Below are 16,719 nucleotides of genomic sequence, written 5' to 3'. Positions count from 1 at the left end.
ACTGTGAGAATTTTATAGGTTTCTATGAGATCCCCCCCTCATTCTTCTGAACTCCAGCGAATACAAGCCTAACCAATTCAATCTCTCCTCATACCTAAGTCCTGCCATCCCAGGACTCCCTCTATAGCTAGAACACGGTAGCACAAGTGGATAGCACTGTGGCTTCACAGCGCCAGGGTCCCAGGTTCGATTCCCCGCTGGGTCACTGTCTGTGCGGAGTCTGCATATTCTCCCCGTGTCTGCGTGGGTTTCCTCCGGGTGCTCCGGTTTCCTCCCACAGTCCGAAGACGTGCAGGTTAGGTGGATTGGCCATGCTAAATTGCCCTTAGTGTCCAAAAAGGGTGGGAGGGGTTATTGGGTTACGGGGATAGGGTGGAAGTGAGGGCTTAAATGGGTCGGTGCAGACACGATGGGCTGAATGGCCTCCTTCTGTACTGTATATTCTATAACATCTTTCCTCAGTTAAGGAGACCAAAACTGCACACAACATTCCAGGTGTGTCCTCACCAAGGTCCTGTATAATTGCAGCAAGACATCCCTGCTCCTGTACTCGAATCCTCTCGCAATGAAGGCCAGCATGCAATTAGCCTTCTTTACTGCCTGCTGCACCTGCATGCTTACCTTCAGTGACTGATGTACGAGGACACCCAGGTCTTCTTGCACTGCTCAAGAAGGTTGCTGTAAGTGACGAAATGGGGAAGATTTAGTCGCTTCTTGCAAAAAGAGACACTGAATTGGTCTATCACCCGTCTGAACTATCCAAAATTAGCGCCATAACGCCTGGAGAATTTTCAACTTCGAGCAGCATTCAGCTGGAGAGCCATAGGCAGCAAACAGATTGTAGCTTTGCTGCAGCTCGTCAGTTATGGGAGAGCAGGGATTTAGCCGGTTCCTGCACCGAGCCCTCCAGCATGTCCTTCTCGACCCACTCAACAAGAGAAACAGAAAAAGTGGCCTGGTACAAAATTGAACAAGCCTACTTCCTGAGCTAGAGAGGCCGATAAAGCCACAAACTGGGACAGCTCAACCCATTTTTGCCAGCGTTGTGAAATTAGCTCTGATATCTTTTCTCCTGAAAATTACGCCGAATATTTGACATTAGAAGGAAAAGTGCATCTATTGTAATAACATTGTTAAGTATTGAAACTGAGGGCAGCACGGTGGCGCAGTGATAGCACAGCAGCCTCACGGCGCCGAGGACCCAGGTTCGATCCCGGCTCTGGGTCACTGTCCGTGTGGAGTTTGCACATTCTCCCCATGTTTGCATGGGTTTCGCCCCCACAACCCAAAAGATGTGCAAGGTAGGTGAATTGGCCACACTAAATTGCCCCTTAATTGGAAAAATGAATTGGGTACTCTTAAAAAAAAATTTTTAAGTATTGAAACTGCTCTGTGGCAGCCAATGAAAAAACAAATGTCAAAAACTAAGAATCAATTGCTGCGTATTCAAATGGCAAATAACAAGAAAAACGTTCCACAGAACTCAGGTGGCTTAAGTTTGTGAGTATAGCATGCTTTGATCCAACTATTAGGTCAGTTGGAAAATAGTCCCAGTATTTAAAGGTGAGAAATATAAAATGTATGTTAAAAAACTGAGGTTTAATTTCCTTTCGAATTTGCTTTTGAAGCTTTAATTGGTCTCCACAGACACGTTATCTTATCATCGAATTTATAATTTATAACTACAGATGATCAGGAAGAGCCCTAGGTTTCAAATAGGTTCCATCCTTGGTGACCATGCTTACAGGTGTCTGACCCCTAAGTCCTGGAATTCCCACCATAAACCTCTCCACCTCCCTCTTTCTCTCCTTCTTTAAGTGCTCCTTCTAACCTATCTCTTTGGTTAAGCTTTTGATCTTCAGTGGTTTGGTGTCACAATTCACTTCATAGCATCCCTGTGAAGCTCCTTTAAATGTTTTATTACCTGAAAGGCACTATTTAAGCACAAGCTGTCTGCCAGCTGCAATGATAAACCCAGCTGCTGCAACTCTGCCAGTCATTTTCCGTTGCAGACTATGAGCAGTTTCTGATTTTATTTCAAAACAAATGGCGAGGACTTGATGGAAGTGGGGAGAGGAAGTCCGGATTTCCCTATGTTGTGTGGCATATTAGAATTAAAATATGTAAAAATTCCATTGAACTTGAGGGAAATGATTAATTTACAAAACATATTTCATTTTCAGCAATGTGTGTTGCGCTTGCAGTTATTTATTGATGTATAGTTATTTCCGTGTACTAACTTGTTTAAGAGCTGCTCCGTTTCCATCCTTTAGGGATAGGCCAACAGCATCCGAAAGTTTGCAAGAACAGTGGTTTCAGGTAAGTCATAAAATGACCAAATCCCAACTCTGCCTTTCTGCTTCGTGATAATACACTCGAGGCTGATAGACAGATTTTTAATCAGCAAGGGGTTATACAGGAGTAAAAGCTAAATGTTATAAAGAATAACCATCAGTACATTTTGTGTGTTTTCTTTCCTGTGTTTTCTTATCTACTTTTCTTTAGATGTTGCTGAAGCATTGATGGAACAATTACTGAACCCAAAGGCAACCTATTCTGACAATTGCAACATGTTATTTAGCATAAAGATTTTAAGAACATAGAAATGTTTCAATAAAGGCTTAATAAAGGCTTGGGGGGTTTAAACTAATGCAGCAGGGGCATGGGAACCTGGATTGTAGTTTTAGGGTAAGGGAGAATGAGAGTATAGAGGTCAGGAGCACAGATTTGACGTCGCAGGAGGGGGCCAGTGTTCAGGTAGGTGGTTTGAAGTGTGTCTACTTCAATGCCAGGAGTATACGAAACAAGGTAGGGGAACTGGCAGCATGGGTTGGTACCTGGGACTTCGATGTTGTGGCCATTTCGGAGACATGGATAGAGCAGGGACAGGAATGGATGTTGCAGGTTCCGGGGTTTAGGTGTTTTAGTAAGCTCAGAGAAGGAGGCAAAAAAGGGGGAGGTGTGGCGCTGCTAGTCAAGAGCAGTATTACGGTGGCGGAGAGGATGCTAGATGGGGACTCTTCTTCCGAGGTAGTATGGGCTGAAGTTAGAAACAGGAAAGGAGAGGTCACCCTGTTGGGAGTTTTTTATAGGCCTCCTAATAGTTCTAGGGATGTAGAGGAAAGGATGGCGAAGATGATTCTGGATAAGAGCGAAAGTAACAGGGTAGTTATTATGGGAGACTTTAACTTTCCAAATATTGACTGGAAAAGATATAGTTCGAGTACAATAGATGGGTCGTTTTTTGTACAGTGTGTGCAGGAGGGTTTCCTGAAACAATATGTTGACAGACCAACAAGAGGCGAGGCCACGTTGGATTTGGTTTTGGGTAATAAACCAGGCCAGGTGTTGGATTTGGAGGTAGGAGAGCACTTTGGGGACAGTGACCACAATTCGGTGGTCACTTACGTTATTTACGTTAATGATGGAAAGGGATAAGTATACACCGCAGGGCAAGAGTTATAGCTGGGGGAAGGGCAATTATGATGCCATTAGACGTGACTTGGGGGGGATAAGGTGGAGAAGTAGGCTGCAAGTGTTGGGCACACTGGATAAGTGGGGCTTGTTCAAGGATCAGCTACTGCGTGTTCTTGATAAGTATGTACCGGTCAGACAGGGAGGAAGGCGTCGAGCGAGGGAACCGTGGTTTACCAAGGAAGTGGAATCTCTTGTCAAGAGGAAGAAGGAGGCCTATGTGAAGATGAGGTGTGAAGTTTCGGTTGGGGCGATGGATAGTTACAAGGTAGCGAGGAAGGATCTAAAGAGAGAGCTAAGACGAGCAAGGAGGGGACATGAGAAGTATTTGGCAGGAAGGATCAAGGAAAACCCAAAAGCTTTCTATAGGTATGTCAGGAATAAGCGAATGACTAGGGAAAGAGTAGGACCAGTCAAGGACAGGGATGGGAAATTGTGTGTGGAGTCTGAAGAGATAGGCGAGATACTAAATGAATATTTTTCGTCAGTATTCACTCAGGAAAAAGATAATGTTGTGGAGGAGAATGCTGAGCCGCAGGCTAATAGAATAGATGGCATTGAGGTACGTAGGGAAGAGGTGTTGGCAATTCTGGACAGGCTGAAAATAGATAAGTCCCCGGGACCTGATGGGATTTATCCTAGGATTCTCTGGGAGGCCAGGGAAGAGATTGCTGGACCTTTGGCTTTGATTTTTATGTCATCATTGGCTACAGGAATAGTGCCAGAGGACTGGAGGACAGCAAATGTGGTCCCTTTGTTCAAAAAGGGGAGCAGAGACAACCCCAGCAACTATAGACCGGTGAGCCTCACGTCTGTAGTGGGTAAAGTCTTGGAGGGGATTATAAGAGACAAGATTTATAATCATCTAGATAGGAATAATATGATCAGGGATAGTCAGCATGGCTTTGTGAAGGGTAGGTCATGCCTCACAAACCTTATTGAGTTCTTTGAGAAGGTGACTGAACAGGTAGACGAGGGTAGAGCAGTTGATGTGGTGTATATGGATTTCAGCAAAGCGTTTGATAAGGTTCCCCACGGTAGGCTATTGCAGAAAATACGGAGGCTGGGGATTGAGGGTGATTTAGAGATGTGGATCAGAAATTGGCTAGCTGAAAGAAGGCAGAGGGTGGTGGTTGATGGGAAATGTTCAGAATGGAGTACAGTCACAAGTGGAGTACCACAAGGATCTGTTCTGGGGCCGTTGCTGTTTGTCATTTTTATCAATGACCTAGAGGAAGGCGCAGAAGGGTGGGTGAGTAAATTTGCAGACGATACTAAAGTCGGTGGTGTTGTCGATAGTGTGGAAGGATGTAGCAGGTTACAGAGGGATATAGATAAGCTGCAGAGCTGGGCTGAGAGGTGGCAAATGGAGTTTAATGTAGAGAAGTGTGAGGTGATTCACTTTGGAAGGAATAACAGGAATGCGGAATATTTGGCTAATGGTAAAGTTCTTGGAAGTGTGGATGAGCAGAGGGATCTAGGTGTCCATGTACATAGATCCCTGAAAGTTGCCACCCAGGTTGCTAGGGTTGTGAAGAAGGCCTATGGAGTGTTGGCCTTTATTGGTAGAGGGATTGAGTTCCGGAGTCGGGAGGTCATGTTGCAGCTGTACAGAACTCTGGTACGCCGCATTTGGAGTATTGCGTACAGTTCTGGTCACCGCATTATAGGAAGGACGTGGAGGCTTTGGAGCGGGTGCAGAGGAGATTTACCAGGATGTTGCCTGGTATGGAGGGAAAATCTTATGAGGAAAGGCTGATGGACTTGAGGTTGTTTTCGTTGGAGAGAAGAAGGTTAAGAGGAGACTTAATAGAGGCATACAAAATGATCAGGGGGTTAGATAGGGTGGACAGTGAGAGCCTTCTCCCGCGGATGGAAATGGCTGGCACGAGGGGACATAACTTTAAACTGAGGGGTAATAGATATAGGACAGAGGTCAGAGGTAGGTTCTTTACGCAAAGAGTAGTGAAGCCGTGGAATGCCCTACCTGCTACAGTAGTGAACTCGCCAACATTGAGGGCATTTAAAAGTTTATTGGATAAACATATGGATGATAATGGCATAGTGTAGGTTAGATGGCTTTTGTTTCGGTGCAACATCGTGGGCCGAAGGGCCTGTACTGCGCTGTATTGTTCTATGTTCTATGTTCTAAAGGCATTCAAAAATGATAAATGCTATTACTTTCTTAAAACAATGATAATTGGAGAAATTGTAAACAACTGTGTTGGCGCAGAACACTCATAGGAAATGGAATAAAAACTGTTGCTGCGGTAGCAAAAACAACTTTATATCAAGTGCTTGAAAAAATCAATATACTACAACATGGAAACAGTCAATTGGCCTGTCATTGCCAGTTTTATTCTCCGCATGATCCGCCTAGCCACATTCTACTTTCCTGTTTGGTCCATATCTCCTTTAACATTTCTCTTTTTACAGTCAACTAATTCTCATTTTGAAAATGGTTATTGGTTCTTAACATCCCTGCCTCAACAGTGATTTATATTCAAAGTATCCTCTCTGTAAAGAAGTGTTTCTAACTTAGGATTCTCAGGGGGCTTGACACTTCAGTGACGTGAATGTTACTTGCCGCTTCCATCAGCCCAAGCCTGAATGTTGTTCAAACGGATTGGATTGGATTTGGATTTTGTTTATTGTCATGTGTACCGAGGTACAGTGAAAAGTATTTTTCTGCGAGCAGCTCAACAGGTCATTAAGTACATGAAATGAAAAGGAAATAAAAGATAATACATACTAGGGCAACACAAGGTACACAATGTAACTACATAAACACCGGCATTGGGTGAAGCATACAGAGGTGTAGTGTTAATGAGGTCAGCCCATAAGAGGGTTGTTTAGGAGTCTGGTAACAGCGGGGAAGAAGCTGTTTTTGAGTCTGAATGGACAGGGACTGCTTCAGCATCTGAGATGTCGCGAATGGTGCTGAACATTGCGCAATCAGTCTAGGTCTGAGGCGTTCAAGTCAGGCGACCCTGACCTATACAAGAAAGCCAGATATGATCTAAAGAAATCCATCAAAGATGCCAAAAGACAGTACCGGACCAAGCTCGAGTCCCAGGCTAGCCACACGGACCCCCGCCGTCTATGGCAAGGTCTGCAAGACACAAGGGGCTACAAGATGAAGGCATGTAAAATCACCAGCTCCAATGCACCCCTCCCTGATGAGCTCAACGCATTCTATGCACCCTTTGAGCAAGAGGTCAGCGAGAGCGAGCCTGCCACCCCAGAAGCCTCGGATGAACTTGTATCTGAGATCACCACTGCAGACGTCAGAGCAGCCTTCTCGAAGGTCAACCCATGGAAAGCCACTGGCCCGGATGGGGTACCCAAACGAGCACTCGGGTCTTGCGCAGATCAGCTGGTGGGGGTATTCACAGGCATCTTCAACCTCTCTTTACAACAATCTGAGGTCCCTATCTGCTTCAAGAAGACGACTATCATCCCTGTACCAAAAAAAAACCAAGTAGCGTGCCTTAATGACTATCGTCCAGTGGCTCTGACATCCACCATCATAGTGCTTCGAAAGGTTACTCATGGCACGAATAACCCCACCCTCCCGGATTGCCTTGATCCACTACAGTTCGCCTACCGCTGCAACAGGTCCACAGCAGACGCCATCTCCATGGCCCTGCACTCTGCCCTGGAACACCTAGATAACAAAGACATCTATGTCAGACTCCTATTTATCGACTACAGCTCAGCCTTCAACACCATCGTTCCTATGAGACTCATCTCCAAACTCAGTGGCCTTGACCTCGGCTCCTCCCTCTGCGACTGGTCCTGAACTTTCTAACCTACAGGCCACAATCAGTAAGGATAGGCAACAACACCTCCTCCACGATCATCCTCAACATCGATGCCCCACAAGGCTGTGTCCTCAGTCCCCTACTATACCCCTTATACACCTATGACTGTGTGGCCAAATTCCCCTACAACTCGATTTTCAAATTTGCTGATGACACTTCCGTAGTGGGTCGGATTTCAAACAATGACAAGTGTTGCTCTCTTTTGTTGGCTCTGAATATGGCGGTCAATATGGTCATCTTCCTTAATCCTAATTATGTTTGCTCTAGAGTCGCCAGGTATCTTTCGATACCGCCACAAGGTTCAAACCCGAATACTGATCAAAGACTCGATACACCAGTTAGTTAGTTCAAAGTCAATGCTTATTTATTTACACACACAGTCAAATATACTCATGCACGAAACTCGACAGACTAAACTATCACTACTGCTAAAGCCTATACTTAGCTTTGGGCGCCCACTCAGTCAGAGGAACAATGGCCGTTGTTCGGATCTGAGGCTGCTGGGGTCAAAGTGGTGAAGGGGAACAGCTAAGGTCGTCTGTCTGGTAGCAAGCGTTGACCTTAGACCTACTTACTTCTGGTGCAGCTGGTGGACGGGTCTCTCCGCTGTGAGAGCCAAGTCCAAGAGAGCGATTCTCTCTTTGGGGCTCCTTCAAAGGGGCTTCGCGCACTTTTGGGCGGGCCTTGAACTTGGCCCCAATCAATTGGGCCATTTCTTGATCATTCCTATTGATTTCATCCAATAAAGGGGTGGGTGCCCTGATGGCTGGGCGTGTCCAAGGTGGCCGTTGGCCTGCTTTGTTTCGGTCTCCGCTGGCGCCGGGGTGGCTGCCTTAGTATCGGTTATTGAAATGTTACTCTTTTGTTCCCGGAGATGGCCATTAGTATGCTAATGGGCCTACAGTTTTGGTCCTGTCTGGGAGCTGCGGCTCCAATATACAGACAGACCCTGAACCTGCTTGTTTTCTCAGCATTGTCATTTTCCCTGCAATCTTTGCAAAGTGTCCATTTTGTAATCGGGAAATGGCCATCCCAGATGGCTACACCAGACAGAATACAGGAACGAGATAGAGAAACTGGTGAACTGGTGTAACAACAATAATCTCTCCCTCAATGTCAACAAAACAAAGGAGATTGTTATAGACTTCAGGAAGCGTAGTGGAGGACATGCCCCTGTCTACATCAATGGGAATGAAGTAGAAAGGGTCGAGAGCTTCAAGTTTTTAGGTGTTCAGATCAACAACAGCCTGTCCTGGTCCCCCCCATGCTGACACTATAGTTAAGAAAGCCCACCAACGACTCTACTTTCTCAGAAGACTAAGGAAATTTGGCATGTCTGCTACGACTCGCACCAACTTCTACAGATGCACCATAGAAAGCATTCTTTCTGGTTGTATCACAGCTTGGTATGGAGCCTGCTCTGCCCAAGACCGCAGGAAACTACAAAAAGTTGTGAATGTAGCTCAATCCATCACGCCAACCGGCCACCCATCCATTGACTCTATCTATAATTCCCGCTGCCTCAGAAAGGCAGCCAGCATAATTAAGGACCCCACGCACCCCGGACATACTCTCTTCCACCTTCTTCCGTCAGGAAAAAGATACCAAAGTTTGAGGTCACGTACCAACCAATTCAAGAACAGCTTCTTCCCTGCTGCCATCAGACTTTTGAATGGACCTACCTGGTATTAAGTTGATCTTTTCTCTACACCTCGCTATAACTGTAACATTATATTCTGCAGTCTCTCCTTCCTTCCCTATGTACGGTATGCATTGTTTGTACAGCATGCAGGAAACAATACTTTTCACTGTATACTAATACATGTGACAATAATAAATCAAAAATCAAAACAAAAATCAAATCAATCACCATCGAACATCCCTACTTCTGACCTTACGATGGAGGAAAGAGCATTGATGCATTGACAAAGTAACTGAAGGTGGCTGGGCCTTGGATATTAACTTGAGGAACTCCTGCAATAATGTCCTGGGACTGAAATGATTGACTTCCAACAACCACAACTATCTTCCGTTGTGCGAGATATGACCTCAACCAGTGCAGAGATTTCCCCCTAATTCCAGTTGACTCTAGTTTTGCGAGGGCTCCATGATGCCACTCTTGGTCAAATGCTGCCTTGATGTCAAGGACAATCGCGATCACCTCAACTCTTGAGTTAACCTCGTTTGTCCCTAATTTAATGAAGTCAGGAACTGAGTGGCCCTGGCGGAACGCAAAATCAGTGAGGACGTTGTTTCTGAGTAACTGCCACTTGATAGCAGTGAAATTAATGACCCCTTCTGTCACTTTACTGATGATCGAGAAGAGACCCCTGGAGCAGTATTTGCCAGGGTTTGATTTATCCTGCTTTTTGTGGACCTGGTCAATTTTTCACATTGCCAGGTAGATGTCAGTATTTGAGCTTGGTTAGCGGCACAGGAAGATTTGGAGCACACGTCTTCAGTACTATTGCTGGAATGTTGTCTGGCCCTTTGCAGTATCCAGTGTCTCCAGCTATTTCTTGATATCATGTGGAGTGATTCGAATTTGCTGTAAACTGGCATTTGTAATGATGGGATCTCAGGAGAAGACTGAGATGGATTATCACTTGGCACTTCTATCTGAAGGTTGTTTAGTTGTTAAATTGTTAGTTGTTTAATTGTCCACCACTGTTCATGACTGGGTATAGCAGGACTACAGTACGTAGATCTGGGCCAGGATCCTCCAACCCCGAGCCGGGTCGGAGAATCGGCGGGGGGGGGGGGGGGGGGGTGCGCGAGAATCGCGTGATGCCGCTCCGATGCCGGCCCGCCGATTCTCCGCCACCGATTCTAGGGCGCCCGCGGGATTCCCGCCGCGCCAGTCGGGGGCCGTTGAAAGCAGCCCCCCCCCCTCGCGCTTCTCTGGGCCTCGTTGGGCCGAGTGCCCGGCGGGTTCGACCGAGTCCCCTCGGTCGGGACCTCGGTGTTCTGCCTGCGGTGACCGTCCTGGCCCGCGATTGGGGCGTACCGATTGGTGGGCGGGCTGGTTCCGTGGGGGCCTATGTTCCTTCTCGCCGGGCCCCTGTAGAGCTCTGCCATATTGCCCGGGGGCCGGCGCAGAGACGGGAACCCATGCGCATGTGCGGAATCACCCCGGCGGTGTCAGGCATGCGCAAACCCGCGGCAGCTGCGAACCCCACTCCGGCACCCGACTAGCCCCCTAGGAAGGGGTGAATAGTTGAAACTTGAGGCCCGTTGACACTGGAGTGGCTCGCGCCGCTTTTCAGGCCGGCGTCGGAACCTAGCCGCGGGATTGGAGAATCCTGGCCCCGATTCATTGGCTGTGGGATTTCTTAGCTCTGTCTATCACTTGTTGCTTCCACTGTTTGGCTGCAAGCAGTCCTGTCTTGTAGCTTCACCTGGTTAACACCTTATTTTTAGGTTTGAATGGTGCTGCTCCTGGCATGCCCCAGGTTTGATGGTCATCATAAAATCATAGAATTTACAGTGCAGTAGGAAGCCATTCAGCCCATCGAGTCTACACCAGCCCTTGAAAGAGCACCCTACTTAAGTCCACACCTTCACCCTTTCCCCATAACCCTACCTGACCTTTGGCACACTAAGGGGTAATTTATCATGGCCAATCCACCTAGCCTACACATTTTTGGACAGTAGGAGGAAACCGGAGCACCCGGAGGAAACCCACGCAGACAGTGGGAGAAAGTGCAGCGGGCTCTGTCTTTTTCTTACTCAGAGTGCCCGTCTGCTGGGCTCTCTGTGGCCTTCTAGGGGCATTGCACTCTCTTGCAAAGTGTCCCAACTGTCCGCAGTTGTAACACTCCTGTGACTTGGGTGGGGGGCTGTTCTTTCCCTCATTCACCCATGCGGGGTTCTGGTGTGTTTTTACTGCCTGCATATCTGCTCCGGCCTGCTTTTCCTCGGGATTCTTGACTGCAGGTTTGCTTTGTATCGATTGCTCCCAAGCGCGGGACAATTTTCACTACCCACTTCTCATTATGGGCCTCCTCTGATGGATCATAACTTGCGCAGGCTTTCTGTCCTGTTTCTGTGGCATGGGAGATAAGGGTGCGGGTCCATTTGGCCATGTTGTCTGGGACAAATGGGCACGGTCTAAGTCTCCAAAGACTGCTGCAAAGTGGATCCACAGGCGTCCAGCAAACGCTGTGGGGTGCTCGGATTTCTTTTTGCCTACATTTGTTGAGGCCATCTACGGGGTCACCCCGGTTATACCCGATTGCATCCAGAATCGCGGTATGCATTTCTGCAAGGGTGCCTCCTCCTACATTCTGTGGGTCGGGAAGGGCTGCTGCTACTGAAGGATCTAAACTGAAATCTGTGAGCTTTACATGCTCTCGCTCATCCAGGCCATACATGGTTGCCTGACGCTTTACGGTGGCAAAGAAATGGTGGGGGTCTGAGGTGGGGAGGAATGGTATGATCTTATCGCACGCATCCCGTAATTGGGTCACTGTTAAGGGGGTGTAATATAGAAATTCCACATCGTCCGATGTGGCTGTGCGGTGGGTGGTTACTGGGTTCATTGGAGCTTGAACTATCTGCTGTGTGGGGGGTTGGGGCGCTTTACTCTTTTGTGGCTTTCCCTGCGCACATGTTCCCTGAACATATCTCTGCGTTGTTTCATTCAATTCTTCCCAATCAGGGCAGTCTTTCTGATCTAATTTTTCTCCAAAGGTTTCCTGGAAGCCTTTCTGAACTGAAAGCAGCGATTGCAGCTCTGCAATCTGCTTCCGGCACTTTGCGTGATCTAATGTGCTTTGTCTTTGTTCTGTGGTGGCAGCATGGAGTGCTCTTAATGCTGCCTTGAGGTCACTACACTGTCTCTGTAATGCCTCCACCTGCTTTTCTGTTTCTTCACGTACCAGGACTGCACGTTGTGTGTCCTGATAGGCCTTTTCGTATTGAGACTGGAAGCTGCTTAAGTGCGCCAGACAAGACTGGTGTGCCCTTTTGGCATCCTCCACCTCTCCATCTTTTGCTGCCAACTTCCTTCTCAATTCCAAATTCTCCTTTTCTACCTCGCTTACATCGACCTTACTCGTTCGATGTATGCCCTCAACTTCTTTCCGAAGCGTCCTAACGACCTCCTCTGTGCCTCGCAATTGTGCCAAGCAGGACACGATTGCCATCGGCTTGCGAGCTTTCCTTTGTGGATTTCGCTCAGGTTCTCCCACCAAGTATCTCCTATACTCCCGGGACCTGATTCCTCGTTGTCACAGAATTCATTCCAAAGGGGCCATCCTGTCCCTTTGAGATATTTCCTGATCTCTTCCTCCCAAATGGGACATTGTCCCATTCTACTGCTGCTGGTCGCTGCGACCGCAAATTCCTCGGGGTTCATGAGGCGCTGTATTGCCTGCACTGCCATCTTTCCTATCCGAATGCTGCTCTTCAAATTTGGGACAGGGGTATTAACCCGAATGCTGTTCTTCAAATTTGGAATAGGGGTATTAAGGCGGTGCTGTAAATACGGGTACGGCTTTCGCTACTTTCCGAAATACAAACTTCCGACAGTTTTGTCGCAACAAAAAATCTATCAGTTTTACCTTATCGCCCTGTTAGTTACGCATGCATACACACACGTCCAAATTATGAGTATTGATCAGAACTGCTTGAACACTTGTGGTTTTCTGTTTCCAATTGGATCTCTAATTCAAATTCTGGGTTCTCCCGGAGTGGTTTTCCACTTCTAGATCGGGTCCCGTCAGGATGTCGCCAAATAATGTTGCTAATTTTCTCCTTGGTTCAATTGCCCTGTTTTATTACCTTTGCTCTCGAGTTCCCAGGTATCTTTATGATACAGCCACGAGGTTCAAGTCCGAGTAATGATCAATAATCCAATACACCGATTAGTAAGATTTAAATCAAAGCACATTTATTATACACAGCAATCGCTACTCATGCACAAATTCTACGTCTAAGCTACTTCTACAACTAACAGGCCTATACTTAACTTTGAACTGACCCAGCAGGTCAGGGGAACAAATGGCCTTTCGTTCGGGTTCTGAGTCTGTGGGATTTGAAGTTGGTACGGATTGGTAGCTAGGAGCGCCTATCTCGTAGCGAGCGTTGAATTAAGACTTACGATTCCGATGATCACTGGAGTCACTGCGCCGGTCACAGTCAATGTTGGTTCCTTTTGCTGGGTGACCCGGGCAGGAAGAAGAGCGTGAAGACAGCGACGAGGTGGAGAAGAAGAGAGCGATTTGAACTTGGGGCTCAATCCTCATAGTCCCCAGGGGCTTCCCGCCTTTCGGGGCGGACCCTGTACCTGGTCCCAAGTGATTGGACTTTGTCCCAATCGCTTGGTTCGATTTTCTCCAATGCTGGAGCGGTTCCCTGATCGATGGGTGGTCTTGAGGTGCTCGTTCACCTCCTTTTGTGTTGGCTCCTGCTGGCGCCGAAGAGTCTGGTTTTGCTTTGTGTGTCTAAATGTTGCTTATTGTTCCTGGGGATTGCTCATTAATATGCAGATGGCTGTTGTTTTGTTATGCTGATGGTTGCTGGTATCAATATTGTCTGGCCTTTCCAGAGGTAAATACACAGCCAACCTGCAGCTGCTGGTTTTCGTCTTGTTGGCTGACTTTCCCATCAGCCTTTGCCGTTCGCCATTTTGAATCGGGAGTTGGCCATTTTAAGTGGCTACACTTGAAAGGGTGAGCTACATACCTCAAAAGCAGTAAGTGAGCTGAATATGATTATTCAGAAATTTGAGCCCTCATGCTAAGAAAATCGTCACAGCCTCATGTAAAATTATTGTAAACATAGTGGCAAATTGCAAAACCGCCCATAACTAAAAGAAAATACTCAACAAATACAAAAGAAATACAACAGATACAAGAATACAAGATGTCAAAAACACCCACAGACCATATAATAAAAATAAATTCAAATACACTGTTTCTTTGCTCAATCTTAGTCTTTTGCCCATTTTGGGATTTTTGCCAGTTTTCCCTAATTCCCATTCCCTATTTTGCTGTTCCAGGATATTTTAAGGCTGACAGTGAGCTAAAGCAAAAATTCATTTAATGCGCAAACATGCAAAGTGAAAAAATTGGCAGGGATTAAGCCGGGCAAAGAAAGGAGCAAAATTTTGTCGATAAAAAGTGCTTAAAAAAATTAATAAGGAAGGCATTGAAGTAAACATTATGCAAACAGTCTCAGGAGTTTCCATTGATATTGGGAGTAGGGAGTTAACGTATTTGATTTATGAAAAAGGGACAGGCTCGCTCGGCCAAATATCCTTTTCCAATTCTTACAATTCTCACAACATCAAGAAACGACACATGCAAAAGACATACATGCTGTACAGTTAGGAATCAGAAACTTAAGTAGCTTGTCTTCTCTTCCAGGAAAAACTGAAACTCCAGGAATCCTGCATGATTAACACAAGGAAATTGAAATTCTTTACATCACGAAGCAAGTGGCAGGTAAGAAGACAACTGTTGTGTTACAGTGAACATTTGTAAGAACCATCAGCAATAGCTTCCTCTAACAGGCATGGTTAAGGGTGGGTATAACTTTAGCCATCTTGCTTCCTTTTTTTAACATTAATTTTAGGGCTGTCATTGGCAGTTTTGGTCTCCTAGTTTGGGGAAGGACATTCTTGCTAATGAGGGTGTTCAGCAAAGGTTCACCAGACTAATTCCCAGGATGGCAGGACTGACCTATGAAGACAGACTGGATTGACTGGGCTTGTACTCACTGGAGTTTAGCAGAATGAGAGGGGATCTCATAGAAACATATCAAATCCTGATGGGACCTGACAGGCCAGATGTGGGAAGAATGTTCCCAATGTTGGGGTTGTCCAGAACTAGGGGGCCACAGCCTAAGAATAAAGGGTCACCCATTCCGGACTGAGATGAGGAAGAACTCCCTCTCTCACAGAGTTGTGAACTTGTGGAATTCTCTGCCACAGAAAGCTGTTGGGACCAGTTTGTTGGAAATATTTTTTTTTTTTAATAAAATATTTTATTGAAAATTTTTGGTCAACCAACACAGTACATTGTGCATCCTTTACACAATATTATAACAACACAAATAACAATGACCTATTTTATAAACAAAAAATGAATAAATAATAAATAACAAAAATGAAAACTAGCCCTAATTGGCAACTGCCTTGTCACAAGTAACACTCTCCAAAAATATAATTTAACAGTCCAATATATAATTATCTGTAGCAACAACCTATACATACTATACAGTATATATTAACAACCCTGAGAGTCCTTCTGGTTCCTCCTCCCCCCCCCCCCCCCCGATCCTGGGCTGCTGCTGCTGCCTTCTTTTTCCCATTCCGTCTATCTTTCTGCGAGGTATTCGACGAACGGTTGCCACCGCCTGGTGAACCCTTGAGCCGACCCCCTTAGGACGAACTTAATCCGCTCTAGCTTTATAAACCCCGCCATGTCATTTATCCAGGTCTCCACTCCCGGGGGCTTGCCTTCTTTCCACATTAACAATATCCTGCGCCGGGCTACTAGGGACGCAAAGGCCAAAACATCGGCCTCTCTCGCCTCCTGCACTCCCGGCTCTTGTGCAACCCCAAATATAGCCAACCCCCAGCTTGGTTCGACCCGGACTCCTACTACTTTTGAAAGCACCTTTGTCACCCCCATCCAAAACCCCTGTAGTGCCGGGCATGACCAAAACATATGGGTATGATTCGCTGGGCTTCTCGAGCACCTCGCACACCTATCCTCCAGCCCAAAAAATTTACTGAGCCGTGCTCCAGTCATAAGTGCCCTGTGTAATACCTTAAACTGAATCAGGCTTAGCCTGGCACACGAGGACGACGAGTTTACCCTGCTTAGGGCATCTGCCCACAGCCCCTCCTCGATCTCCTCCCCCAGCTCTTCTTCCCATTTCCCTTTTAGTTCATCTACCATAGTCTCCCCTTCGTCCCTCATTTCCCTATATATATCTGACACCTTACCATCCCCCACCCATGTCTTTGAGATCACTCTGTCCTGCACCTCTTGTGTTGGGAGCTGCGGGAATTCCCTCACCTGTTGCCTCGCAAAAGCCCTCAGTTGCATATACCTGAATGCATTCCCTTGGGGCAACCCATATTTCTCGGTCAGCGCTCCCAGACTCGCGAACTTCCCATCCACAAACAGATCTTTCAGTTGCGTTATTCCTGCTCTTTGCCACATTCCATATCCCCCATCCATTCCCCCCGGGGCAAACCTATGGTTGTTTCTTATCGGGGACCCCCCCAAGGCTCCAGTCTTTCCCCTATGCCGTCTCCACTGTCCCCAAATCTTCAGTGTAGCCACCACCACCGGGCTGGTGGTGTAGTTCCTCGGTGAGAACGGCAATGGGGCTGTCACCATAGCCTGTAGGCTAGTCCCCCTACAGGACGCCCTCTCTAATCTCTTCCACGCCGCTCCCTCCTCCT

At 46.8% G+C, this 16,719-nt stretch overlaps 1 protein-coding gene across 1 annotated transcript in view; it reads left to right on the top strand.

Annotated features, from left to right (window-relative positions):
* Positions 1–16,719, top strand: part of LOC140424765 (obscurin-like) — a 1,044,598-nt gene that overhangs the window by 950,877 nt on the left and 77,002 nt on the right. Inside the window, 2 exon segments of the mRNA XM_072508149.1 lie at positions 2,274–2,319; positions 14,669–14,746. Of these exon segments, the coding sequence (XP_072364250.1) occupies positions 2,274–2,319; positions 14,669–14,746 (124 nt within the window).

Source organism: Scyliorhinus torazame, chromosome 6 (genome assembly GCF_047496885.1).
Source record: "Scyliorhinus torazame isolate Kashiwa2021f chromosome 6, sScyTor2.1, whole genome shotgun sequence".
Lineage (NCBI taxonomy): Eukaryota > Metazoa > Chordata > Chondrichthyes > Carcharhiniformes > Scyliorhinidae > Scyliorhinus > Scyliorhinus torazame.
The sequence above is the reverse complement of the archived record's forward strand: the minus strand, read 5'-3'. Positions and strand labels throughout refer to the sequence as shown.